This window comes from Perca flavescens, chromosome 6, assembly GCF_004354835.1.
Source record: "Perca flavescens isolate YP-PL-M2 chromosome 6, PFLA_1.0, whole genome shotgun sequence".
NCBI classification, from domain to species: Eukaryota; Metazoa; Chordata; class Actinopteri; order Perciformes; family Percidae; genus Perca; species Perca flavescens.
The window spans coordinates 27,312,968-27,340,286 of NC_041336.1; the positions used below are offsets into that span (position 1 = coordinate 27,312,968).

The following is a 27,319-nucleotide window of genomic DNA, read 5'->3' on the forward strand; positions in this document are numbered from 1 at the left end:
TCCAAGTACTTAAAACACTTTATTTCAAATCTTTACAGATGTATCACAACTAGAGGTTACCCGAAGACTAAAAAGGTGGGATACTGAACTTAACTGAAACAAGAACATTACCTAGTTACATAATGCAAAAAGTTGAATAAGCAAATGTAAAAAAAAAAAAAAATATTACATAAAACTTAATTGATAAACGGCCTGAATTATACATCTGAAACATGATATTTAATGCCAGGTAAGATTCACCAATAATTTGACAGACTAATCGTTTTGTTTATCATGAAAGAACAAGTGCAACGAGGAGAATACGGGAGAGGTTACACTTCTGAGCAATAAAACAGTACCTTTCCAGAAAATGTACAGAGTCAATACAGGATTCCATGTGAAAATACAGGGCTCTTTATCTAAAATCTGCAATAATTACGTTGTGAGGGGCAATGGTACAAAACTTATGGAATAAGCAGACAATGGAAATTTAACTTACAAGACAAAATAAAGAAAAGCTTACAAATTGGTGACTGAAAAAAAGGTTGATTTATAAATATACTTGTTAGACATTCTTCCTCACTCCATTTCAACCAATTGAATACTGCATGATTCCATCTGTAGTACAGTAAAATCGTGTTTTGTTTTTTTTAAAATTCCAACCCGTTCCCCACTACTCCCTCCCCTTCCCCAGAGAAAATGGAACAGGAAAACACAAAATAAAAAGGCAAAAAAGTTGAGTAATTTAAAAAGTATGTCTGTTGCAAGCAGAGTGTTTGTCTGTTCTTCCAATGTCTAAATAAGGTGGAATCTTGGTCCAGCGGTGGCAATGATGTCGCTGTAGGGCTCAGTCTGGGTGACCTCGATGGCTTGCTGCTTCTTGAGGACGAGGAAACTGTAAAACTTGGCAGCTGCCTGCTTCTTGTTGTTGTTCCGGCACAATTCAAGCAAGCTAACTGAGTCCGCACCAGTCTTAGCCATGACGCGCTTTGGGGACAGAAGCACAGTGTCAGTTTAAGTTCATGTAAAGTCAACACGTTAACATGGAAGAGGAGAGGAAAACAATACTAGGCCAGGATGCTGGGTTCCCAAAGACTGTGCTTTTCGGATTTTAACTTTTACATTAAAAAACTATTTTGCACATGGTTATGAGAGTGGAGGAATCAAAAATTAACTGGTAAAAATGGAGGGGATGAAAATTTTGCGTGAAATTTGCATGCAAATACATTTTAATTTTTGTTATTTAAACAGTGTTGCTCTGATTATCAACTGGGCTGGGTTACTGTCTACATTCACAACACCAAACCAACATTTATCCTCTCAGTTATCGTTTCTGCAGCTTTCTCCAGCACTAGTCTTGCGTTGCCAGACCTTAACAGAGCTGCAGAGTAGGGTCTGGCTAGTCCACACAGCATTTGGGATAGGAGAAAAACATGCTCTGGTTTATTGGCATTTCTTTAAACCAATCCCAATCGTCTTGGGCGGTGCTAAGTGCCGGACGGAGCCACAGTGGCGCTTTAAAATAGCCTCGGGAAGGAACTTTTTTTTGGTGGAACATTGTTACTCAAAAGTTGTTTTAGTCTTGCAAAAGAAAAGTCAGATTGGACAGATAGCCTAGCTAGCTGTCTGGATTTACCCTGCAGAGATCTGAGGAGCAGTTAACCATAGTCCTCATACTGTAAAATCGACTGGAGTTTAAAATCCCAACACAGAGAAAAGAAAAGGTAACTGACATCCGGCGGAATTTCCGCCGGCACCGGAGCAATCCCGGAAGTGGAATGTTGTGGATATAGACTACTCCAGCACCGACAGGCCGCTGTGGAGATACATCTGGCTATGAGAGACTAGCTGCTGGCTGAATTTGAGTTGCTACAGCCCAACCAGAGATGTGCTCCTGACTGCGGTTTTTGATTAATATTTAAGTGGGAGTAACAAAAATTGTGTGAATGATGAATGGTGGACAGTCACACAGCCCAGTTGATTATCCTGGCAACACCGTTTAAAATAAAATGTCAATCAAGTTTATCAAATCACTTTATACAAGTTTTCACTCCATTTTTCAATTCACATTTTCAATTACTTTGTTACTTCCACCCTTGAGGCCACTATCATTTTATGATAAATGGCAATTTTGTGTTGCGAATGATGAACAAAAAAAGACAGGAAAATTGATGAAACACGGCTCTGTACTCATATCACGACTGGTTTAATCAATTCGGCTTTAAATTAATTATTATTGTTTTTTTTTATTATTTGCATGCATTTTTTTTCTTAAGATTGTTTTGGGGCATTTCAGCCTTTAATGGAAAGAACAGATAGATATGAAAGGGGAGAGAGAGGGTGATGACATGCAGGAAATCATCTCAGGTCAGACTCAAACGCTGGACCTTCTGCGTCGAGGTATACACCTCCTCATATGTGCGCCTGCTCTACCAACTGAGCTAACCCGGCCACGCGTTTCAATTTCCATGCGTTTTCATCTCCATTTTTATCAGTTCATTTGTTACTTCCACCCCTTATACATGGCAGATAAACAAATCTAGTGTTTAAATCTCTGAAAGCAAAATTAAATCTGCACACATATCTGATTTTATTAGACAAATCCTATAAAAACTTCTGACAAGTAATAGCTTGTTTTGTACCTGGAGGCCATGGAGCATCTGCTGGGTTCTCTTGTTCCATCTCTTCTCCTCCTGATCCTGGTCTCCACCCTGACCTTCCTCATCCTGAGGACCAGAGACAACACAGTCATCAGCATCAACCGGCCCAGACACACGTACAATCAAATGAAAGCTTGTCTCTACAGAAAGGCATTTTCTAGAATCTGCTGAAGTTTGCAATTGCTTTTTGTCCTCTTGTTTTACTTACGCGTTAGGGATTTCTCCGATTGCACTATAGGCAGTTTTTAAACTAAATGCACACGGCTATCAAATGGCTACTACAAACTACTGTGTATCAGAGAAAGCAGTCATTTTCCCCCTCACCTCCTCTTCATCGCTATCATCCTTCTTGTCTTTGCCCTTTTCACCAAGCAGGTCAAGCTCGGGGACAAGCTGGGTGAGGCTGAGGCTGCTCTCCTCTGGGGGAAGATCCACCTGATGCATGTCTAACCTCTGAGACAAGACCGAGCGGTCAGCCACCTGCTGCTGCTGCTGCTGCTGCTGCTGCTGCTGCTGCTGCTGCTCCAAGGGAGCCATCTGAAACAGGGAAAGTCGGGGGCACCCAAGTTAGGACACTAACTAAGTTTCCCGTTTCTCCCATTTGATTGTTGAGCATTTCCAAAGTTTACTGCTTCAGCATTTAACAAAATAAATAAATAAATAAATAAATAAAAAAGTCATTAGATAACATAAGAGCAATGTGACCAGATTGGATTTTTAAAAATCATCAAATCTGCTCTAGACTAGAGCTGGGCAATATCAATATTATATAGATATCGTGATATGGGACTAGATATCGTCTTAGATTTTGGATATCGTAATATGACATAAGTGTTGTCTTTTCCAGGTTTTAAAGGCTGCATTACAGTAAAGTTATGCCATTTTCTGAACTTACCAGACTGTTGTAGCGGTTCTATTTTTTGCCTATACCCACTAAGTCATATCCACATTACTGATGATTATTTATCTAAAATCTCATTGTGTGAATATATTGTGATAGCACCAATAGTCAACACTACAATATCGTTGTGGTATTGGATATCGAGGTATTTGGTCAAAAATATCGTGATATTTGATTTTGTCCATATTGCCCAGCCCTACTTTAGACCAGCAAGTGGTTTAACAAATGTGAACCATTTTGTCATGAATTATGGCGCTACTGTTTAAAACACCGAAAGCAACTACCAGTAGGCATTTAAACCATAAATCACTTTTCTACATTTTGCCGCCTCCACATAAAGTGCTGAGGAAAATGTATGCAACCTCAATTCCAGTGTCTTGACAGAGAAAAAATAAAATGTAGATGTGAAGTACTCACAGGAAGGGTGCCCTCTTTGTCGAGGGTCTTGCGTTTGACACCTCGAGGGGTTGATGGAGGAGGCATGACTGTTTCATCCAGGGTCGTCCTACTGCCCTCCATTGCAGAGGCTGCCAGCATACTGGGCTCCTCCATGATAGTTTGGTCTGTGTGGTGGATAAGAAAGAATTCATAAAATGTAAAAAAGAAATATGAAAGTGAACATAGCCTTATTCAGTAACTGATAGTGTTGGTCAGATTTTCTGCTTCAAGTCTCTTTCCCGATCACACAACTCATGACATGTCTGCAGTGGGCTATGACTGCTCATCTCTTCCTGCATGACTTACCAATAACATCTCTGTTCTGACTCATGACCTCCTCTCTAGGCACCTCTGGGTTCTCCAGCTCTTTGAGGAACTCATCCAGACTGTCTGCTTCGCCGCCCTTTCTCCTCTTCCTCAGCTCGTCTGGTACCAGGGGTGTCAGGCAGCGTGTGAACATCTGACATCAGGAGATTTATTTAGACCGTTAAACTTGAAGGGACATTTTATTAAAACAAATTACCAACTATATTCCAAGTCAGTAGTACAATAACCGGGAACAGGGAGGATTGATGCTAGACAAAAGGAAAAGTAGTCTACTAAATTATGCATCTACACGTTTTCCATTCAGCATTCTGGAGGGGTAATGTGTGGGTGTGAGAGGAGAGAGAAGAGAGACAGACAAAACCAATCACGTCCTCCACCTTCTGTTGCTTCAATTTTTTCATTTTAAATCCCACAACCCAAACAGACTGTCAATGAAAGATATTATAAAGTCTACTCTCTTCTCTTCCATTAAAAAGTGCCCGAGTCGACCTACTTGGAGAACCAGACCACCGGTGTGGCTTGCTTATTATTGTTCCCCAAGTGGTAATACTGCTTGTCAGGGATTTCTGTGTCGGCAGTCCTCAAATAGTTAGGAGTGGACATGTGTACATATTTCTAACAAGCTTTTCTCACCTTGAGCAGCCTGGTGTTCCAGAGCGACTGAGCAGGCAGAGAGAAAAGCTTCTCCACTCCTCCAGTCTCCTTCCACATCATAAGCTTCTTGGTGGGAGGGGCGAGGTCCAGGGTGGTGACAATGTCCGAGTAGTCAGACAACTGGGCCCTGATGGTCTTACTGTCCAGCTCCTTTACACTGTCCACAATCAGCTTCCTCTTACGCTTTGCCTTGGTCTCTTTCACTGGAGACAGGAAGAAAATAAATGCTTCATGACTGCTTCACTGTAATTTCTCCATCGTCATTAACAGGGTTTCCGCTAGGGCTGCAACTAACGATTATTTTAATAATTGATTAATCTGTCGATTATTTTTTCGATTAAATCTCTTCGTATTTCCTCTACCCCCGCTCTGCTCTTTTTTCCTTTTCTTTCGCTCCGCGCTGCTCCTCTCTGCGCTCAACTCAATTTTTTTTTTATCTCCGCGACTAGGTTGACTAATAGTTGCGCGACACAACGTTGTTGCAGCCCTAGTTTCCGCTTAATACATTTAGCAGCAGCGCCGCTCCTTCAGCCATTTTTATGAAAAGTCATAAAGTTGTAATTACACGACTGCGGAGCCGTCTGCTCTACTGAACTCAAGCAGACGGTCATCCGCTCGCTCTCCCCTTTGATGGTGAGCAACTGGAACAGTGACGGGACGTCATCACGCACAAAGTCATAGCAACCAAATCAACAGTAGTGAGTAAAGCAGTTTCCAGGGCTTTTAAAGGGGGGACTTTATTAAAGTACAGTATCTTCCTTGAACATACGCTGCAGAAGCACCCGGCTCCCTCAAAAATGAGGCACCAAGTGCTAAACGACTTCCCGTCTCCACTATTACTGTCTATGGTCTCCACCCTTTTCCTTGTCCTCCATTCATGCCCAGCGCCATTTGTTTTCTCAACTAAAGCTGTATCTACATGCTCCAAGTTTGATAAACTTTGCCTCGATTTTTTTTTAGCCGCGTTACCATGGAGACCACACCGCACTCTTGCTTTTCGGCAAAGACCCGCCCTACTTTGCATCTGATTGGCTAGAACTCGTTTCATTGGTAGGTGGAAGTTCGAGGTTCGATGATTGGTTAAACCCAGCACATCAAAAACAAATCCCATGTGGACTTTTTAATTTTTTTATTTTTCTAAAATATTCATGTGCCAGAAATCCGGCACCAGGCCCTGCGTTAGTTAGTTAGTTATATGATTGGTATGTGAAGTCAATTGACTCGAAAATATTAAACCGCATGCAAGTTATTGTCCCCCCCCCCTTCACGGCCGCACGCCGGAGATCCGGCAAGGTGCCGGAGATACGGCAAGGTGCCGGAATACTTTAAGCTGAGTTTCTCAGTCAGAGTGACAAACAGCAATGAAAGCCTCGACATGAAAACCGCACTCACGCGGGCCCCGTGAAATATGTCAGCTACAGTATGTTGGAAAACAGCATTGTGGACGAATTTACGGTTTATCAGACCCCAGATGAGACAAGAAGCTAATGTTAAAAAACGCCGCGGTCCATCTGACTTCCCGCTTTTTTTTTTTTTTTTTTTTTTTTTATAAATGTAGTAGGGATGCACCAAAATGAAAATTCTTGGCCGAAACCGAAAGAGGAAACCAAGACCGAAACCCAAAACAAATTATGCCAATTATTAGTACCATTGCATTTATGGCTATGACTGTGTACTAACTTTACTAAAATCAAGGCATTGCAATTGTATAAATTAATATTAAAGTTTAATAAAAAAAATATCTTGCAGAAATATGGCTACAATCTGATAGTCACATACAGTATATAGTAGCCTAAGAACAGAATAGCTTACCTATTATATTATTATTAGAGGCACTTTCTTTGAATTTCACTGAACAAGACAACGAGGGTGCATGCCCCTCATCTGGTGCAGAGAGACAAGTCTTTATTTCTGCGCTCTGATCTCCTGCGCTGGGCACTGCTCCGTGCGCACTCCGTCTCAACGCGGGTTCTCCGCATCCATCGCGGCCTGGATCATTTCTCGTGCGCCCTGCTTTACTTCTGCATCCAAGTAATGGTCTTTATAACGCGGATCAAGTACAGTGGCGATGAAGTGCAGAGGATCCGAATAGATCTCACTGAAACGTGTGCTGACTCTAAGAGCGTACTTTTCATTTTTTTCACTCCGTGGTCCGTCTCAACCTCTTTGCTTAGGAGACCCTTTGCAGGTGGAACGGGTACTGACACACGTGCAGGTCGCGGTTTTGGTTTGCGTCATCACAACATTTCGGCTGCATTGTTTCGGTGATAAAAGAATTTCGTCCGAAAACGGAAAATGCCCTTTTGGGCCATTTTTGGCTGAAAATTTTCGGTGGTCGAATATTTGGTGCATCCCTAAAATGTAGTTCTGTTCCCTCAGCATTTTGTTTTGTTGCTAAACTGTGTGTAAAATGAGCGGTGACGTTAAATCACCCGTTTCAGGTAACGGTATCCTAGGGTACTGTCTATTTGCTGGATTTTTTGGAGGTAAGGGTTATGTATCTGGAATTGTTTGTTAGCTATGTGTGATATCTGTAAAGAACAGACTCGCGGTAGTACCATTAGGATAAAACAGATTTTATTCTGATCTTAAAACTCTTCTGTGAGAAAGGACAGATAAGGCACACAAACATTATATCCTGGAATGTAATTGTAAGACGTGATGCTTTTGAGAAACGATTGCAAATAAATCAAACATGTTGCTAAAAAGGAAGTACACAATGTTTTCACTTAGGTAACGTTACTATTGACGTTGATCCATCAGCATTAAATATTAAAATGTTCATAGCTACCTTGGAAAGATATAGCAAAATCTCCCCAATCATCTCACAGTGTAGATTTATTGTCTAATCAGCCAATCTTAGTCATTAGCATTCAATATGCAGAGAAATGTGTGAAGGCACTATTTCCTATGAGTGCCTTCCTATGGTGAAGCATTTAGAGAATGGATACTCTGAAAAGACTTCCTGCAAAAAATGCTAAAAAAGAATTCATTCTTAGAATTTTATACAAAAATAGAAAGAATTTTGAAAATACAGTCATCTCGACAGAAAGGTGAGGGAGTGTCTTACCAGTGATGTCAATGGGCTCCAAGGCAAAGGCCTCCTCCTCATTGTGAACCAGAGTGGTCTGTTCTGTCTGGTCAGCCATTGCTGGCAGTGGCTCTGCTGGGCCAGAGTCTGGGCTGTCTGGACCCGCTACACACAAACATGTCATTGTAACTCTCCCATAAACAGACAAGTAATAACACAACGTGACACAAGTCAAGGTAAATGCACTTTATAGAAACGTAGCAACACTATTAGAGATGAATGGAGACAATGTACAAGAAAAATCTGAATTTCCTGTTTCATAGGCTTTGCATTAAGGTAAACAAACTTTACTTACGTGACTGGAGGTTGTCAAAGTCATCCTCATCGTCGCCAGGATCTCGAGGCATCATGACACTTTCTGTGATGGCTGGAGGGTCATCAAAAATACCTCCTCCATCTTCAGAGCTCAGTAGCTTATCAACTGGGAAATAAAATATAGGGTGATAAAGTTATTGCTTACTCACACATATCTTGTAGAACAACTTCAACAGTACCTCTATATTGCTAATGCTAAGATAAACAAAAAAAACAACATAGGACAGAACAGCTCACCCAGCATTCCCCCATCACTGTTGCCCATTGAACCGTCCCCAAAGTCATCATACTCCATGTGGTTGGACTTGTCTGGGAGATTGGCTGGGCCAGGCTCAGCCTCGAGCAAAAGGTTAGAGGCTGTGGCACCGTGCATGATATCCTCCTCAAATGTGCTGGCATCACGCATCATCTCCCGGTCATCCATACCAAAGTCAGCTGAAGAGTACAGGGTAAGTCTTTGGTCAACCCAACATTTCTATTATTCTGACAATGAAATGCTATCTCTAAAATATATACCATTTAAAATTATTCTGCAATATGATACGATAATGTTGAAATTTACAATTACATTTATCCACTCATACATATGTAGCGGGTGGTACCAGTGTACATGTTAGTATATGTAGTTTCCTACCAAAGTCATTGTCCTGCAGCAGGCTGAGATTGCCAACATCTTCCCTCATGGTGATCTCTTCTACTCTGCTCTGGTTCAGGGTGAACTGTTGGGCCACATCTATGTCACTGTTTGAAGAAGAAGGAAAAAAAAAAAAAACAAACAAGACATTAAGGATGAGTACATGACAAACTCACAAAAAAAATAAAATTAAAACGAGGGGATGAAATGAGAGCAGTAAATGTAGTACTTACTCCAGATCAGGAAGTGGCTGGTCAAAGTCATGGAACTCCTCGGGTAAGGTGATGGCATTGTAGGCTGCCTCTCTATTTTCCTCAGGTAGATCCACCACACCTGAATATAGATACAAGCAGTAATGATGTCATAACACACAAATGTTCTCAACAATCCTACAAAGACCAAGTTTGAATAACTTTTTTTTTTTGGGAAAACTGATCACATATTCAGAAAGATGTTAATGTTCCTTACCTGGCCTAAAAGCCATTTTGATCTTGATGAAGGCTTCATTACAGTCAGCAAGCAGGTACTTGGCCTTCCTGTGGTAGATTCTCACCACCCCGAGGAGCAGGTGGCCTGATGTACGCAATGCCATCTTCACCTAAGAGAAAAAAGGCACGGCAAAAAAAAACAACACAGAACAAACAATGTCATGTTACATTTTTCTTGTAAAAACAAGACTGAATTGTAACATCAGTAAACATTGTACAGCAAAGACACTTTGTGAAGGAACTACACTTTGTTGTTTCAAATAAAGCAAAACACTTTTGTTAAACTGTGAAAGCTGCAAGTACTTACTCCGCTATAATAATAATAATAATTTATACTTTATTAATCCCGCGAGGGAAATTACAATGTTTTCACTCCTTTAGAATACACATTACACACAGGCCTGAAACACACACACATGCTCAGTACCTATACATGCACTAATGGAGAGATGTCAGTGAGGGGGCTGCAGCTGTCGATGGACAGGCACCCTGAGCAGTTGGGGGTTTGGTGCCTTGCTCAAGAGCACCTTGGCAGTGCATACCCAACTCCCTACGGACTGCGCTACTGTCACCCCTATAATGAGTTTCCATTTCTTCTTCTTCGGTAGTAAACATTTTCAATAGTAGTGCTCATAATTATTGGGAATCAACAATAAAAGCAGAACAAAGCTTTGAAACAACTCAGGATCTGTGCAAATCAAATCTGTACAGTAAACACAAAGCCTGCATCACGACCACCAGAATGCAGAGGCTGCACTTTTGTCTTGTTACCTTGGGTGAGATGATGCTCTCCACACTGCTCTCCAAGTTGCATTCAAACACATGGGCCTTGGTCAGCTTCTTGTCCCAATGGGCCGCTAGCCAGATCTTGGCCAGCGGCCCACGCTTGCTGAGGACAAAGTGGGCGTAGAACATTGCCCTGGTTCCCCTGGCTCACACAATCACACTGCTGTATGGTCCACCTGCAAAACATCATCGATTAGGTTAAGTAGAGGTAAAAGTTATTCTAAAAAAGGTCAGGACAAAAGAAAAAAAGTACCAAAATGCAAGACACAGACAGGCAGCACAGTACAATCCCTTAAAGAAGAGTTTGAGAAACAATGTTTTCAGCCAACTTCAGTAATAATACCCTCGATATCTCCGACAGCTCGTGAAAAGGAGTATGGGGCAGAAAATGTAACTTGACTGCTGCACAGAATCAATGCGTAGTAATTACGAACAGTTGGACGTTTTCATTAAAGTTCTGAAAAATAACAGACATCAATCTTTACTGAATATCGTGCTCAAAAATGCCAGGGGGCAGTTATAAGCAATCCTGCCGGTCCAACACGTCAGAATAACCAGGCTGTCATCACGTTATCTATAACGTTAACTGGTTTTTGAAAAATTACTGATCGCTATCTATGGGAAGTCAGGGATCTTTTTCATCTTCTTAGCAAGTTAGGCAACGATACTGCAAAGATAAGAAACGTTAAACCAAATCCCCACGGAGCGCGGATTGGTTTTAGCCAACGTTATATCAGCTAACGGTTGGGTTTTAGTAACTATTTTCCTGCTAATTATTTGACAAGGGGGGGGGTGTCTGTTCTGTTGTCTCTCGAAGGAACGATCAAACTCCCTCGAAGCACTTCTTTTGTTTCTTGCTAAGCTTAATTTGATTACGTTAACGACAACGTTAACTGTGGCACATTGCAAGTAAAAAATAAATTAAAAAAAGCAGGGCACGATATTTAGAAAAAAATATATATGTTAATCAAAACAAGCGCTTCATTGAAGTTCCGCCTATTTCCCAGTCAGGGAGGCAAACACTGGAAATGCACATGTCAGCCTAACAGACACTTTTCCCGTAAGTTACTCTACTTCAATGACTCTTGCATTGTTAAATTGCACAAAAACACTAGTTGGTCAAAAAGAAAATGTGCGTGATTAAGTAGGCACTTAATACGGTGTAATACGTTAAGAGCGCCAAGGGGTTGGTCAACGCCAGTAAATAGTCGGCGCCATCAAGTGGGATGAACTAACTTAGCCGCTAGCTTACTAACGTTACAGAAGCAGCAATTAAACAGATTTGTACAGATTTCAGTTCCTTGAAGTAAAAGTATAGCTTTTGTAAAACGGCCGTCTAAAATACAATTCGCCCATGAAAAGAAAGTGAAGCGCACCGGAACGAGGCGCCCATCCAAACCTAGCTACTCATACTTGTTTCCCTCTATCAGCACAACTGTGTCGTTAGCTGGTGGCTAACGACTCCTTGTACAGTGTAGGCCGCAGAAAGCCCACACAAACGTGCATCCTTATTTCGTCTCGTAGAACACACCAAACCACGAGCAAATATTTCTGCTGCAAACACACTTACCGACAGTACCCCTTTTACAGTGAAATTCCAAAAATTATGTTATTTCTCCCAGCGAATCCTCCCCTGTTGTACTCATTAAAACAGCCAAGATGGCGCCAGTCGCCTTCCTCCCGCTCACCGCTGTCCTTTTAAAATCGGCAGGATGTTTACAGTCAAAAATGGCGGAGGAGGAGTCTGCTGAGGCCCGCTGTGAGCACCATGCAGAGATAGGGGGCGCTGTGGTACAGTGCTTCCTAGCGCCCTTTATATAGATATATCTATATAAAGGGCGCTAGTGCTTCCCATGAGACAGGCGCTTGACTAATACATCAATAAATAAGATTATGAAAATAGTGTGTCACAAAATACGCATGCAAATGATTATAAATCCAATGTATTTATTAATATTAGTATTATTACATTGTTGTTGTTGTTGTAGTTATTATTGTTGTTGTTGTTGTTGTTGTAATATTCCTTTAATTTTTGTCATGGTTCACTTCCCACTGCACTACTCAATGGCTGCTGTATGCCTGGTATTGAATTTTTGTGGATATGATTGTCTGCCTACTCTGTTCCCATCCCCAACTGTCCCATCTGGCCCCTAATCTTTTGAAAACAACACATCCCATGTTGTAACGCTGGTTATGACCCAGGCCCATTGTGACTCACATCCGGTAAATCAACAGAGTGGTCTAAAACAAACTGTGGTCTCCTAATACACCTTTTTCACAGCCATAGACTGTATATCATTAGGCTCTGTCCATTAATATTAACAGTCTATGTTCACAGCAGACATTTTGACATGTCATAGCAGGGGTCTCAGTTGCAGGGCCCTGCTGTTGTGTATGCTCTCTTACTGGCTTAATGGCTTACCAGGACACTTAAATGGAACAGAGCCATCATCAAAGTTAATTAGGTACACCTGCACCTAATTTCTGTTATAATAAGTCAAATGTTTGATGTGAGAAAGGCCTAGTAATGACCAATTCAATTAATGTTTAATGGGTGAATTCATCAAGGGATAATTTAAATAGGCTACACAATACTTACATGGGGAGAAAACACTGAAATGACCACAACCTACCAAACAAATTCATGCCTTTGAACAGAGTACTCAGTATGGAACTGGACATTCATGCCGACTACAAAAAAAACAATTTCCAAACAGTATATTAGATATGAGAGAGATGAGGAGCATGCCTGACAGAGAGACCGAATCATCTACAATCAAATTGCAAAATTGGTATGCAGTAAAGCGGATTTGCCTCATAGGCTACAGCATCTGCTGCAGTAGAACTGCTGCCAGTTGAGCATGTTTATGATTTACTAGCAGCAGGGCTCCATGTCACTACATGGGGATGGTTGGTAGATAACTGAGGTAGTGCTCACACATCATTATATTGATGTTAAATTTAGTTCTTATTATCAGCATGGTTTGAGAATTAATTTATCATTTTAAGTCACATTAAATGAGCCCATGCATAGCTGGATATCTGCAGAGACGGTACAGATGGAAAACAAGGTAAATTCACAAGGCCCTTGAGCTGCGCGATAATGCATCCTAATCACTGGATGATAACACTGGCAATAACTATTTATCATGTTTAAGTGAAGAAGTAGTTCTCTAAATGTATATCAATGTGTGCAAATATGCTCCAAAATCAATCAGATCATCGTTCTCATTCACATTTAATCATTTCACAAAACAGGCTCATTGTGAGATGAATGAATTATTGATCCAGGCCAAATTGCTAAACATGATTCCAGAATTGAAAGCTAACAGACGTAAGAAAGACAATAATGCATTTAAAATGTTGTTTAATATTAAACTGGATGAAGCTTTTTGAGGAGTGGCCGATTTATGATCAAATTAAACAAAGCAATTTTTCTATAGCCATGTAATGTCTTGTGCAGCATACGCAGAAATGGGTATATGCCACATTTTAACACAATGCTGCAGAGCCTTTTCTAGATGGTGACACAGTTTTGGGCTGCCATCTGCTAAACCAGATAATTTGATCCAGATAGCTAATTGCTGGCTGCTGTTATCATGTGACAGACAGATCTAAACAGCCTTAGAGAGACCAGCCACTTCTATACTTTACTTTACATGAGCTAATATAAGTAAAAGGTGTGAGTCACAAAGCCTCATCTGATTATCTCTACATACCAAAACAGAAGTGCATTATTATGGGCACAGCTGTATGAAATAAAACATCTTGTGCTTTGGATTTTATGAAGCATTCTTGTATGTACACACAAACACACTCAGAGGAGATGTAAGCTGACAGATTTGTATGTAGGCAAAAACTGATTGAAGAATTAGATTTCTCTAATCCTGTGAAATGAATTATTTTTTGGCTAATAGTGCCATAATGTGCCTAATCTTACACATATTCAATTAAATCGCCACAGGGATCCCCTTTCTACTCTTCTGTAACATAGCTGCTTTTCTATGACATTCTGTTGTAGTGTCACTGCAAGGTCTCATTAAATATCTAATTTATTGGTGTATATATTATTAGATATGATTAGTGATTTTATTTTAGTTTATTTATTTCTCTTTCATATGGCCAAGTGCAACATGCAGCAATAATATCTGACGCAAAGCTGATAGATAGGGAAAGGCATTTGTCAAATTTGGCATAGAGTCACAAGTATTTAATCCAACAGTAGGGAAGAGCCCTGGCTGCAAGCATGCTGAGATCCATCTCAACTGCAGATACACATCTCATCAGCAGGATTAAGAAACGGATTAGCATACCGTTCAATCATACAAGCAGATTTTTGGCAGTGGATAGACACCACTGGTGCAGTAAAAGTTTCACTTCTTGGTTTTGTCGAAAATCACTTATTTCCTCTCACTGCATGCAACAAAGCATCTACACATCTGGATCTCTTGGGTTTTTTTTTCTTCCTGATTTGGTCCACAGAGCATTCAGAGTGGATGTGGTCTCGGTGTAACTGTCCACATGGTTTTCCTTTTGGTGTGTCACTAGATAATGTATGATGTGCACTAGGCACTGTTCCATACTGCACAGCTTTTTGCTTTAAGAGTTTTGCTCGGTTTGGTGTCTGTCCGCTGTGCGTGTGCGTGTGTTTTGGGGGTAGCAATCTCTCCTGTAGCTGTCGGTGCAGCAGATTTGGCAGCTCTCATGCACCATGGGATCATCCTGGATAGATGCTGTTATTTATGCAGCGTGTCTAAACCGATCATCCTGACACAGATTTATGTAAACACAGCAGTTTCTTGGCATAGGATGAGGTTCACACACGCACAAGGAGGAAGCTAAAGGTATTATTTAGTTTGGCTCTCCCTCAGTGGGCGCAGTGCATAAACCCAACACGCAAAATATGTTTTGGGAAGCCTGATGGGTTGCCAGCAGGTCAGAGAAGAAGAGGGATGACAAAGTGAGTATGTATACTACAGCAAAGTGTAGGTTCTAAGTATGTAATTGTAACATCTGAAGTTTGATTCAGTATTTGTTTGAAAGGCAGACACAGCAAAACATTTTTAAAAGGATGATGGTAAACGGTCAGTAAAAAAAACACACTGACAGTAATTTTATATCAAACATTTTCTTTATTGTTTTTTTTATAAACTTATTTTACAAAATCGTGATTTTTTTTCCCCCTCTATCTTTCCATTTTAATCTCTATAAAATTAGGTCTGCAGTTACGGAAGAGAGGGAAGGAAGCAGGCAGAGATTCAGCCGGGACACAATCCTGTCTGATAAATACTGTGTATGAGAGAATTATTTGTGTGTTACATGTATTACTATACTTGTGACAACCAGGAGAAGGGGCCCTCTAATGGCCCCTTGCAAATATAGTAATACAAGGCAGTACGTAAAAAAAAAAAAAAGTTCCTACAAGAGAAAAGGCAGGAATGTCAGTATCAGATGTGTGGTGATAAGTCTTAGTAGCATTCCAGTGTTAAACAATATCATTTAGGGAGTCATTCTGTGAATATTGATAAAGATAAAAAAAAAAAAAAAAACTACTATGAAATGAAAACATGGACCTGTTTTTTGCACAAGGCAGATGAGAAAAAAAAAAACTAATACGTGTATTTCTTCTGAAGGCACATAAATATATAACCCCCTGCCCTCTGAAACAACATAATGAAGGAGAAGAGAAAAAGATAGAGAAAATGTCATCTTAAATATTGCACCAAGTTCATTTCTGAAATGTGATTCTGTTTATGACCGTCTTCACTTGTCTTGATAGGACTGTTTATTTGCTCTTGAGCTGATAGCACATTCTCAGAAGTGAAAAATACCATGCAGTACCCCTTCTCTCACACACACACACTTTTCTCCCCTCCCCCTCTCTTTCTTACACATTTTACTTTCTTATATAGAGATGACATGCTTTTAATTAACCAAATATAAATGTGAATGCATGACATTCCATGTATCAGATGAAAAAAAATACAAAAGCAAAAACATATATGATCTATTGGCACATACTGTGGTGAAGGGTACAGAACAGTAAAACCTTCCCATAATGATAATTTATCTTCCTCAAACATAAAGCTGAAGCTACCAAAGGAGGTGTCAGGGCCGGTGTGGTTAGATTTCTAACGAAAAGTTGCTGGCTTTACAGGAATACTTCTTAGACAGATGCACTGTGATTTAAAAACACGCGTGCACATTCTAAATTCATCAAATTCTGTTAACATTTTCAGATAACCTGATATGACATATCGAGGCAGAAAAATAAATGAAGCTGTGATTGTTAATGAAACCAAACATTTAGAAATTGTTCAAGTAAATTAGCCTAGTGAGCCATCTGGAAGAAAAAAAAACACTTTCAATGTACCGATTTACAGTAAAAGAGATGCAAGTCTCAGATTAAGAAGACTAGCATATAGAAACTGATCAAACTAAATTCATGGAACATACCTGAACATCCTGGTTTTAAACGTTGCCTTGTGAATCTGGCCAGAGCACAATAGCACATTGCCAATCTATATCTCTCCGAGATGAATGACATCATCAATGACATGAATTAAATCTGTGATTATCAGAGATACAAATTGCCATTCTGCACATATACTGGACACTGAAAGGCTTCTAATTACATGTATTTATGTTGAAGCAATACCACAAATGAGAGATAATTAACTTCATAGCGCATATTTCCATATGTTTTCCCTACGCCATTTAACAGTGTCACAAAGGCTTGGTGAAAATTCTTGTCAATCTGGTCATATTTGTTCAAAACAAGTGGGGAAAATACAGTAGTCAATTTAGTATGATGCCAACTCTGACTCTGTAAGCATCAAGCACTACACTATATGATGCTCCTAGATGAAAGCAGTGTTAGCCCATGCCAAGTCAGCCTTCTGCAAAACTTGTCACTGGACAAAATTAAATTGGGTTTATGGCATAAAGACAATAGCCATATTTAAATATCCTTTGCTAACCAAGCCTAAAAGATCCCTAGATTTCACAGGGGTTTGTGTTTCAAACAGACCATTGCTTGACTACCTTAACCAAGGCAACTCTTGTGATCTTCTATGGTTCTTCGGGACAGCATACAAGTACCAATCGTAACTTGTCATATACGCCTTTACAAATGGAAGAAAAAAAAAAAAAAAAAAAGACACATGAACAAGACTTTTGCTTATATGAAAATAGAGAATTCCATTGAACGTTGTCTGCATGTCTATTCAGTTCCTGTGGATACCTATTCCCACATAGCAAATTTAGTAAACTCTAGCTAGTTGTGCGACACTGTTGTAGTTTTACCAGGAACGTGTTCAGAATGGCACGATTATTTTGTTTGTCAATTGAATACAAATCATTTTCATTATACTTCAGCAAGGAAAAAATCTGAATGCTGACCTGAAGAATTCACTACAAGATCCATTATCCCATCAATCATTAAGCAAATTATGAAAAAAAAAAAGAAAGCAGCTAGATCAAGGTGCTCATTCTGCACCATGTCTTTTTCTCAGACTCCAAGATCCCAACGCCATTAGATAAACATGAGGCACTGTGAATATCAGATCAACAATCAGAACTCAGTTCTGTGGTCGAGGGGTTGTCACTCCTCTCTTCACCCACCCTGCTATTGGTTTTTAATTAAGACAATACAGATAAGAGTAGTGCTGGCCATTCATTCACTGTATATATATAAAATACCTACACACAATCCCAAAATAGTGTTATCCTCTTCATAGTCATAATTATCAATACTATTCTGTCATCAAAAACTTTCATGGACCTGTGCAGAGTGTACAGAGCAGAACAGACAGGTTGGGAGTGGTTAACCACTGTTGGGACACAGAAGCAGCGAGCTAGGATTTCCAACTCCATGACTTTAACCACTTGAGTGGAGCAGTTTGAAAGTCCTCAGGTGTCCTTCAGTTGGTGGTAGTCATATGTGTGTGTATATACCGTATAGTGGGACCTGTGTGCTCAGCAATCGCCCAATACACATAAGAGAAAGGGTAGACGAGAGAAATGGACACGGAGGAGACCAATGAATGTGGTGTCCTCCACATCTGTTCCAGTTTCCTTTTCCTCCTCTCTCCCTGTACCCGATCCTATTTGCTTCTCCATCGATCCGGCCATGCAATCATGAAAAGGCTCTGCGTTTCTCTGTGTGTCCGCCCCCTCGCTCGGTCTTTGTTGTGTCCAGAGAGCGGGGGGGCTTTGGAGGGTTATAGCCTCTCGATGTCCCTGTACTTCTTCCGAAGTATGGACACCTGGTCTTTGAACAGGACTGGGTCCAGCCTCATCTGAGAATGGACCAGAGGCATGGTGCCAAACCAGCTGGCAAACTTGTTCATGCAGGTCTGACGCTGGGCAAAATGGTCGGGGTCAGCCCAGCGAGACGCACGGGAGCTCTGGGGGTTGAGGGGGTGTTAGGAGGAGGAGAGGGAAAGATACAGAAGACAGACAAAATAAATAATGCATCACAAATTATCTATAATTATTACCTTCCAGAGCCTATTGTAATTATTCATCAGTCTCTCTTTTTTATTGAAGGCCATATTGCAAAAAAAACACCTTTTAATTTGAATTTACAAATGTGTGTCTAAAGGCCATCGGCCTCGCCAATAATGAGGGAAAGCATGCGTCTCTGTCTGTTCAATACTGAGCAACATTGTGAAAAATAAAATTATAATGTGGGCTTTTATAATTCAAAGGCAGGTGTTGGCATGTTTAAAAAAGAAGCTACCAGAATTTGCAGAAAGAGAAGAAACACCTCGCTGGATATCGCCTCAAAATCGAGTGAAGTGTTCTCTCCTAACAGTAACCCCTCAGTCACATTAGCTACAAAAAACAGCGACAAAGCGGCAGGCTGCCATTCATTTTCAATGGGAGTGGCTGTTTGCCGGCAAGCTCATCGCTTGTCGCTGCCACGAGCAAGGCGGGGCCAAAATAGACAAGAAGTCTATTTTATGCAAATGCTGAGCGATGCGACAAAGTGACTGCCTATCGGAGTAAAGGCAGCGTGAGGGCAGCGTGACATATGTACGTTGGTTGCTCGAGTCGAAGAAAATCATTCAAGATGGCGGAAACGCTTCAGGACATCGTATTTCTGTATATATCGGATATGTTTGGCATTTTAGCTCATAGATTTTGTTACCCCTATCAAGAAATAAATACTTTTAAATCCAAAAACATCGTTCTCTTGACTTGACAATACCTCTGAAGTGACTTGTAAGACCTCGTGCAGATACTAGGCAACAGCATGCTACTATCGATACAGAAGCGTCACCGTAACTTTTGCCAAGCAACCAGGAGTAGGCTAGGCACGCCCAGGAACTCCCATCAAGCGAGTGCGTGTCACTGTCTTTTGTAGCTAATGTGACTGTAGGGTAAGGAATGCCTTTCATGTTTTTGAATAGCTTCTTCTTCTAGTCTAGGTGTTAAAATTGCAACTGACTATCTGCATCCTTCCGGTGTTGCACTCCACGCATCACTTCAAGAGTGTGCTTGCAGTCATTTCCCCACAATCAGTGAAAGAAAGGCAATCAAAATGTACCTTCAAGTAGAGACATTTCCACTACTTTGGCTTTTTATTGTGTATAGGGACTACAATCATTTTAAATATTAAGACCTTCGCTAAACCTGATTATGCACACGTGATGATCACAGAAGAAAACTAAAACGTAGCGCAACCATTGCGTGCCCCCAGAGAGCCGTGAAAGAAATGAGTAACTGAATTGTTTCTCTTTGAAATGGTGCCATCAATAATCCCTAACACAGTGCATGTTCTACCTTCAGGCATGATATAAAATGAACTACCGGTAGTTATACAGGATAAATATTCTGCCCCACCTGTCCCATCATGGTCTCCTTGTATTGTTTCTTCTGGGTGACTTTGATGGGTGGTAGTTTAGACACAGAGGACACCAGAAAATTCATCAGAATGTCCTCGCAGTTTGACATCTGGTCAACCATGGTCTTCAGGCTGGCTGGAAGGTAGGTGGTGTACAAATAGTGGTAGTATCTAAGGGCGAACATAAAAGAGAGTGAACTGTCTTAGTATTGAACTAAATGGAAACAGAATTGCAGTGAAGAGGAGTTAAATACAATAAAGTAGCAGCTAGGAGCGGGTCAGTACTTGTGATAGATGGCAGCCCCAGTCAGCACCATGGAATATTCGTTGGTCCATTTGGAAGTGTAGCCCCAACGCTCCTTGTTGATGTCCCAGAAGTGACTGCGGGCTGGGTAACCAACAATGCGGTCTGGGAAACTCTGCCACACTGTGAAGGCGAAGTCCACCTGGACCGGGATCAGAGAGAAACAAAGAGACAGAAAGACATGAGGCCAAGAAACCAGCAACACTGTGTCAAAAACGATACATAATAGTGATTATACAATTATTAAAAAGAAGTTCTGCAGCATGTACTCTTGATTCAAATTTAGTTTAGTAGTCTGACCTCTGTGGTGGAGAGCACAGTGTCCTCATCCAGACTGAGTACAGCATCAGTGGGGATGGTGTCGTAGGGCAGGAAACGACTGCTTATCACCTGGCATGATTTGCAAAACACAGACACACGAGCAAAATGTGATTGGTTGCTAAAAGAGAGTAAATAGTGTTACTATGCATCTCAACAAATACAACAATAGGTGTATAAACAGGCCCATATGAGCACAAGTGAGGTACATCCGCCTGACAAGCAACGCTACCGGTGTCTTAATGTCTGTCTGTGCTACAGAGTTGTTTCATCTTGCTGCGTTAACAGCAGAGTAAGTCAAATAATACAAGCTGACATAAGCCCAATGACAGCAGAAATACAGCATTTCACGGAAACCTCAGATAGAAATCTACAAGCAGCGGAGTGTGCTTTCCTCCCCCTGCTTTTTGGCATGCATCTAGGCCAATAACTAACTGGATAACAAGGGCTTATAAAGTGATTTTCAAATAATGAAATATGCGCATGTTGTTTTTCAAAATATAGTGTTAAGGGTTTCTATCCCTGACAGCACCAGCCTTGTTAGCCACATCACCATTCAACCTACAGAGCCTAGGCTAAATAACAAACACGATGAAAAAGGAGGTTAGATTTAATGTAACCAATACAGGATTGCAATCCCCGGCACATCCCTGACATATTAAATACTTCTGCAGTATTTCAGAAACTAGCACAGTATCAGAGTGGTGATTGGCAAAAATGTTCTACTGCTGACAAATGCTGTTGATTGGCAGTGACACAACTTTACAGCAGCTTTTGTAATTGTGCTTCAATTCCCATCCTTTTTGCCATTGGTCCACTTAAGAGATGGGCTGGAAACAGCAGGATACAACGTACACTTTGACCACTTTAACTACTTTGTAAGGAACTTTAGGGTGCCTGCAGTTTTACATTTACATCTTGAATTAAATTCCGCTGAAGGATTCTAGTGCCGAATGTCAAATGGTTTTAATAACATTACCTAATGAGAGAACTGACGCCATGGTTCTTTACCTTGCTTTCGCCTTCTATAACAATGACAGGGACTGAGGTGACAGGCCAGCGGTGCTTTGCAGGAAGAGGCTTGTCACAGTTCCACACAACTATCACCTGTACAAAGGGAAAAATAGGTCAAGCTTAGCCATCATCCAGAACACATGTTCATATTCATCTGCATACCTATGTATGGACACCTAATGAGAAATATGTTAAAATAGAGGCCTACTGATGTTTGACAATCAATGTCTGACTTGTCAATATATGTACAGTATTATATGTACATGTCTTGTTTTCATTTAAAGCTCTATTTTTATTTACGTGGAAGACACCAACTTCCTCATTCTACTACAGATCTATTTTCAGAACTGTCCCACCACCAACGGTTAACATGACAGCGACAAACCGTATCACTGTAAATGTTAAAAAGAAAATGTGCTGACACCTTCATGCAAGCCATGCAGTTTTAAATCCAGAAAAAAAACTGAACTCCCATGTTTGATGCATTTGCAAAATGCCAGAATAATGGGTAACATGAAAACCGCTGCTCTAAAACACAGAGTAGTTAAAAGGCTAACTACCATAAACTCATCACAGTCACCATCAATATACACTTACTGAGAAATGACAGTTCATTTTGTACACTTTTAATGTTTGACAGCAGAACAGTTGTGCATTAAATGGTTCTGCAGGTTTCCTTTATTTCCTACAGTGTGCATTAGTATAGTATACAAGTATCTGTAGAGAGAGGGTGGACCTATTGTGGCAGGAAGGTTTGAATATTGCTTGGACAGCTTCCCTTCATCTCCAGCAAGAATAAAAAAAAATTCAGGTTTAAAAGTTTTTTTTTTTTTTTTAAGATAATTTTTTGGGCATTTTAGGCCTTTATTTGACAGGACAGCTGGAGACATGAAAGGGGAGAGAGGGGGGGGGGATGACACGCAGCAAAGGGTCGCAGGTCGGAGTCTAACACGGCCCACTGTGCCGAAGAGCAAACCTCCATATATGGGCGCCAGCTCTACCAACTGAGCCATCTGGGCGTCCTTAAAAGCAGTTTTAAGCAAACACTAGTAATGTGATAAACCTGAAAACTGACACTGACACGTTGCTTTCTGTTTAAAAGCTTAAAAACACTGTGTTCGAAACTCTCAGAGTTTAATCCGTTAAACATTTTCCTCATCGGATAAATTAGCTCCATTATAGTTCTATGGAGTGTCCACTAACCTCGCATCAGCATCAAGTAGTAACCACTGCGGATCAGGTCAACCTGATCACAACGGAGTGAGGTGAGTAATATATTGTAATGTGTTGGGTGTTGAATTACCTGAGCACAGTACTGGGATTTGGCCACAACCACGAGCAGCTTCATGACTGGCTGGGACTGGGAGACCAGTGGGCTCACCACATGTACGATCGCTGTAAACTTGGTGTATGGCTTAACACCTGAAAACAGCCGGTACACATCAAAGGTAAGAAAAGAAGCAATCCAAATCTGTCAGGTAAAATTTCAAGCATGAGAATCACGACCACTGAACTGCACTAACCCTAACCCTACAGTTATATGTTCTATAAAGGAAGTAGTATTAGCATCGTTGTTTTTGGGCGTCTTTAATATCACTATTTCTAAACTGAACTGCACAAAGTAGAACTTCATCTATGAGTACTAGCTGTTTGACAGCTTTGAGCGTCTCTTAGTTTACGCTTGTTTACTTCAAGCTGTGTTTACTTGGCATAGAGTGCAACTGAACAGGTCTAATTAGGCTTGTAAAGTAAAAGGTTCCTGGTAACCAAATTCCAATGTCAACAACAAGCCCCATGTCTGCCCAATTAACCAAGCACAAATACAACATGGCAACATGGCAGGTCTAATTGGTGAGCTTCTCTGTGACAAATCATGAATTAATAAAAAGATACACAGCATAACTTGTGGCAATGTCACTGGTTCACGTTAGTTTACGAGTATTCAACAGCTGCCACGCACCAGCTGTTCCTGTGTTGTGTCATAAATGAAAATCAGTCTCTCAAAGCGTATGGAGTACCATTAATGTGGTTCTTAGCACATTGCATGTGCATGAATAATTAACTGACCCAGCTTAGCATAGTAGAAGGGGAAGTCTCCCAGGTATGTGGAGTACTGAGGCAGGGTGAAAAGGCCTCCAGGCAGACTGTTCCACATGAGGTTACTCCTCGAGGTATGCTGCAGTACCCGGTCCTGGATGATCTGCACAAACAGAGGAGCGGAAGAGATCCAAATTTATGTTCTCTGCAAAGTTGTCAATTGATTGCAATTGGTAAATATCAATCAACTGTTCACAATCCTCCTTGTTCCCGTGTGACTCATAGCAACAAAAAAAAGATCACAGGGCCAAGATACAGTATTTGTACAACTAGTGTGAACGGCAGTAAGATGTCAGCAGGAAATTAGCTTTGAGCAAAGATCTTCCATGTTTATTTACTTCAAATGAAACAATAATTATGTCAGTCTTATGTGCTGTTTGGAAATAGCGGGTAGACGCAGATCCTCTGGCACTTCTCAAGTCACTTCAAATAAACCCAAAACAACTGCAGACTACAAATGAGTGGTTTTTCTTTAGGCTGTCATGGTTTCTCATAGACAAATATAAATTCAAGAATATAATTAAACAGCAACATCATGTCAGCTGTTCCATAATCCTAAACCAAATTTACAAGTTTATTGGTTTGTTTAGCCCGATATCAATGTGTCCTTATGCTTTACGGGCTCACAGCATCAACTGTTTCCCGCTCCACCAAAGCTCTAAGAAGACTCTTACAAAGGGAGGGGATACCTTAATAAAATCTCAAGAGCCGTGGGCTAGATACAGAGCAAAGTAAACCCATTTTATTTCTTGTAGGGATTGTGGTAATAAACAGATTATTGAGGGGCAACTTACCTTGTTTAAAGTAAAATATCTAAAATCCCTTGCTAATGGCAGCTCACTTATGGCCAAAACACTGACCTCTTACCAGCCTTATACTATGGCATGTGTTGGAATAGGGTTAAAGATACTGAGAGTGTAAACAGATCGAAGATCAGCTTCTTTGTGGTGTAACGTTACCCTGACAGAGAAATCCCATCCCTGCCTTCTAGTGCCCTGACTTCCTTCCTCTTGGGACGAGGCCTCTGTAACACTATCTGTGGTGTAAACTGGAGGCATCGATAAGGGTGACGTGTAACATTCCTTAAACAAAATTAACATGATACATTTATCTTCTCTACATTCTGGTCGACCACGAGGTCCACTGTTGATAGTAGCTGGTGAATTTAGGGATGCACGAAAGACTTGGAATGCAGAGAAACATCCATCCTTACACACAGCTAGTCTTACACATCCTCTCGGTTTCTCTGTCTTGCTCCCTTATCCGTTTCCATTCCTCCCTGCTCTCATCCTTACTTGTTTGTTATTCGAGCCCAAGAGCAGTAAAAGATAGCCTGCTACTCACTAGGAAGAATATAGATAAATGGAGTCTGACAGGAACAAACTACTGACATGATTGATAGCAAAGCCACAGCAAGAAACACCCTCAAAAACATGACAGCAGTGTTTAACAATGTATATCATCCCTCTTGGTTTTCAATCTACTGTAGTCCGGAGCGGTTTCATTGTGGTTATTATGTCTGCAACTACAAAGTCTCCACTTGTCAATACAAAGTCAATAACTGGGATGAACAGAATTTAGTGACTTGAAAAATGATATGAAAAAACAATCATCAAATAGCAGAATCACAGCACGACCATCTTATATTTCCAAATTACTGGATACAAAATATACAAAATTTTTATTGTTGTAACGTGTAAAAATACTGATGCACTAATTAGTAACATTTTAAACAAGCAGACAAATTGTGGGCATTGGAATCAGATTCTGTTTTCGGTTTTGAAAAAGGATGAATACAATTCATACTAAATAGATTAACAACTTGCAAATCGTGTGTGTGTGTGTGTGTGTGTGTGTGTGTGTGTGTGTGTGTGTGTGTGTGTGTGTGTGTGTGTGTGTGTGTGTGTGTGTGTGTGTGTGTGTGTGTGTGTGTGTGTGTGTGTGTGTGTGTGTGTGTGTGTGTGTTTGTATTGTATGTACCTCCAATGTGGTCAGTACTATCTTTTCCACAGAGTTGAAATAAGCCTCCCATAGGAACTGGGTCTGGTGTCTAAGGGACAGGATCTTATCCTGGTGGATGGAGCGCACTGTTGAGGGGATCTGGGAAATAAAGAAATACACGTTATCCCAGACAGAACAAGAACAAAACCCTGTAGTCTTGTAGAATTACACTGGGTATTGTCATTTCACCCACAAAATGCTTTGTCTGCAGAACAAGTGCAAGATCTGCCTCAGCTGTCATATACAGTAAATCTGTTACACAGCTTACAGTAGCTTTAGGAGACAGTGGTCTCTGTATGTGCTGGGTGGCAAAAATGCAAACTGGAATAAGAAGCAAAGAGCACCTGCATACTGCCATTGGGTTACCAATTTTAGTTTTTAGATTAAGCCAGATAAGCTTCTGTGGTCAAGAAAATTGTGAATACAACAGCAGTGCACATATGTTCTCTTTATTTTCTTATTTTTTTTAGCAGTGTTGGCTAAACTTTAGAATACCGTTAAGTTTCTACTGTAGGAGCAGCTGTACCTACCTGTAATAGCAGCCTTTCATCCCCAATCACGGCTGCCGTATTCCAGTCGATGATTTCTGAGAAGGGCAGCTCCCAGCCATTACTTAGCATCACTGGCACACAAGCTGCCTGTAAGAGTAATACACATCATCATCATCATCACACACACACACAAAATAGATAATGATATTGTCTAAAAAAAACAAAACAAAAAAAACTGTGATGCTCATGACAGATATTGTAATTGTAAAAATGCAAACATAAGATTAACTAGAAATAAAGCATTAATAAATACATGTATTAAATCAGTGGTGTGGATAAGTTGGATGAGAGCACCATCTGTTTGCCAATGTCACGTCCCATGTGACGTTAGTCTTGAAATATTTATATTCAAAGGGAACAACCAGACATCACCCTTGTGGTACAGGTTGTATTTCTCTGGGCAATGATAAAAAGAGTGGAGAGAAGAGATAACTGAAAAATATTACTAAATAGCTTACGATCTGCAAACCCATGTTATCGCTGTACAGGGTTCATTTCCCAAGCAATCAAATCAGGCAATTTAACCAATTGAGGCAACATATCTTCCAACACATTTCCATTAAGTACAGAACTGCTGCAGTACCTCGATGACTAACTCTCAAAGTAACTAGGCAGTGCGGCTTCATAAAAATGATCATTATGTTCAGTGGAAAGGAAGATACACTTCAAAACATACTTGAACATTAAACCCCTGTGTCTGAGAGATTGAGAATGCAATTGCATTGAAGTGTGTATCCATGTTTGTAAATGTCCATGTGAATCCATTCACCCGTTTGTGGGTGTGTGCAAAACGTAAGAGCATGTTTGCGCTGCCAGAGCGCCCTGCCTGCAGTGGCCGGCACTATAATCTGTTAAGCGGTGTACTATTCACCGCCTGACCATGGTCACTCACTACACATGCACGTCCAGGC

At 40.7% G+C, this 27,319-nt stretch overlaps 2 protein-coding genes across 2 annotated transcripts in view; both read right to left on the bottom strand.

The window, feature by feature from the left end:
• On the bottom strand, positions 1–11,999 carry LOC114557597 (double-strand-break repair protein rad21 homolog A). Its single transcript, XM_028581147.1, has 14 exons — positions 11,844–11,999; positions 10,259–10,449; positions 9,468–9,597; positions 9,233–9,332; positions 9,000–9,106; positions 8,603–8,800; positions 8,346–8,471; positions 8,030–8,155; positions 4,939–5,162; positions 4,285–4,438; positions 3,958–4,103; positions 2,964–3,176; positions 2,622–2,705; positions 1–966 (listed from the first exon to the last, which is right to left on the bottom strand). Exons 2-14 carry the CDS (start codon positions 10,400–10,402, stop codon positions 775–777), a joined length of 1,944 nt encoding a protein of 647 aa, XP_028436948.1. The 5' UTR covers positions 10,403–10,449; positions 11,844–11,999; the 3' UTR covers positions 1–774.
• A 3,392-nt stretch (positions 12,000–15,391) lies between these two features.
• The window catches only part of LOC114557177 (exostosin-1a), a 45,401-nt gene continuing 33,473 nt past the window's right edge, over positions 15,392–27,319 (bottom strand). Inside the window, exons 3-11 of the mRNA XM_028580535.1 lie at positions 26,388–26,495; positions 25,837–25,956; positions 23,827–23,959; positions 23,063–23,181; positions 21,757–21,852; positions 20,728–20,817; positions 20,409–20,569; positions 20,123–20,294; positions 15,392–18,681 (exon numbers count right to left, since the gene is read on the bottom strand). Of these exons, the coding sequence (XP_028436336.1) occupies positions 18,496–18,681; positions 20,123–20,294; positions 20,409–20,569; positions 20,728–20,817; positions 21,757–21,852; positions 23,063–23,181; positions 23,827–23,959; positions 25,837–25,956; positions 26,388–26,495 (1,185 nt within the window). The 3' untranslated portion in view covers positions 15,392–18,495. The remainder of the gene's footprint in view (positions 18,682–20,122; positions 20,295–20,408; positions 20,570–20,727; positions 20,818–21,756; positions 21,853–23,062; positions 23,182–23,826; positions 23,960–25,836; positions 25,957–26,387; positions 26,496–27,319) is intronic.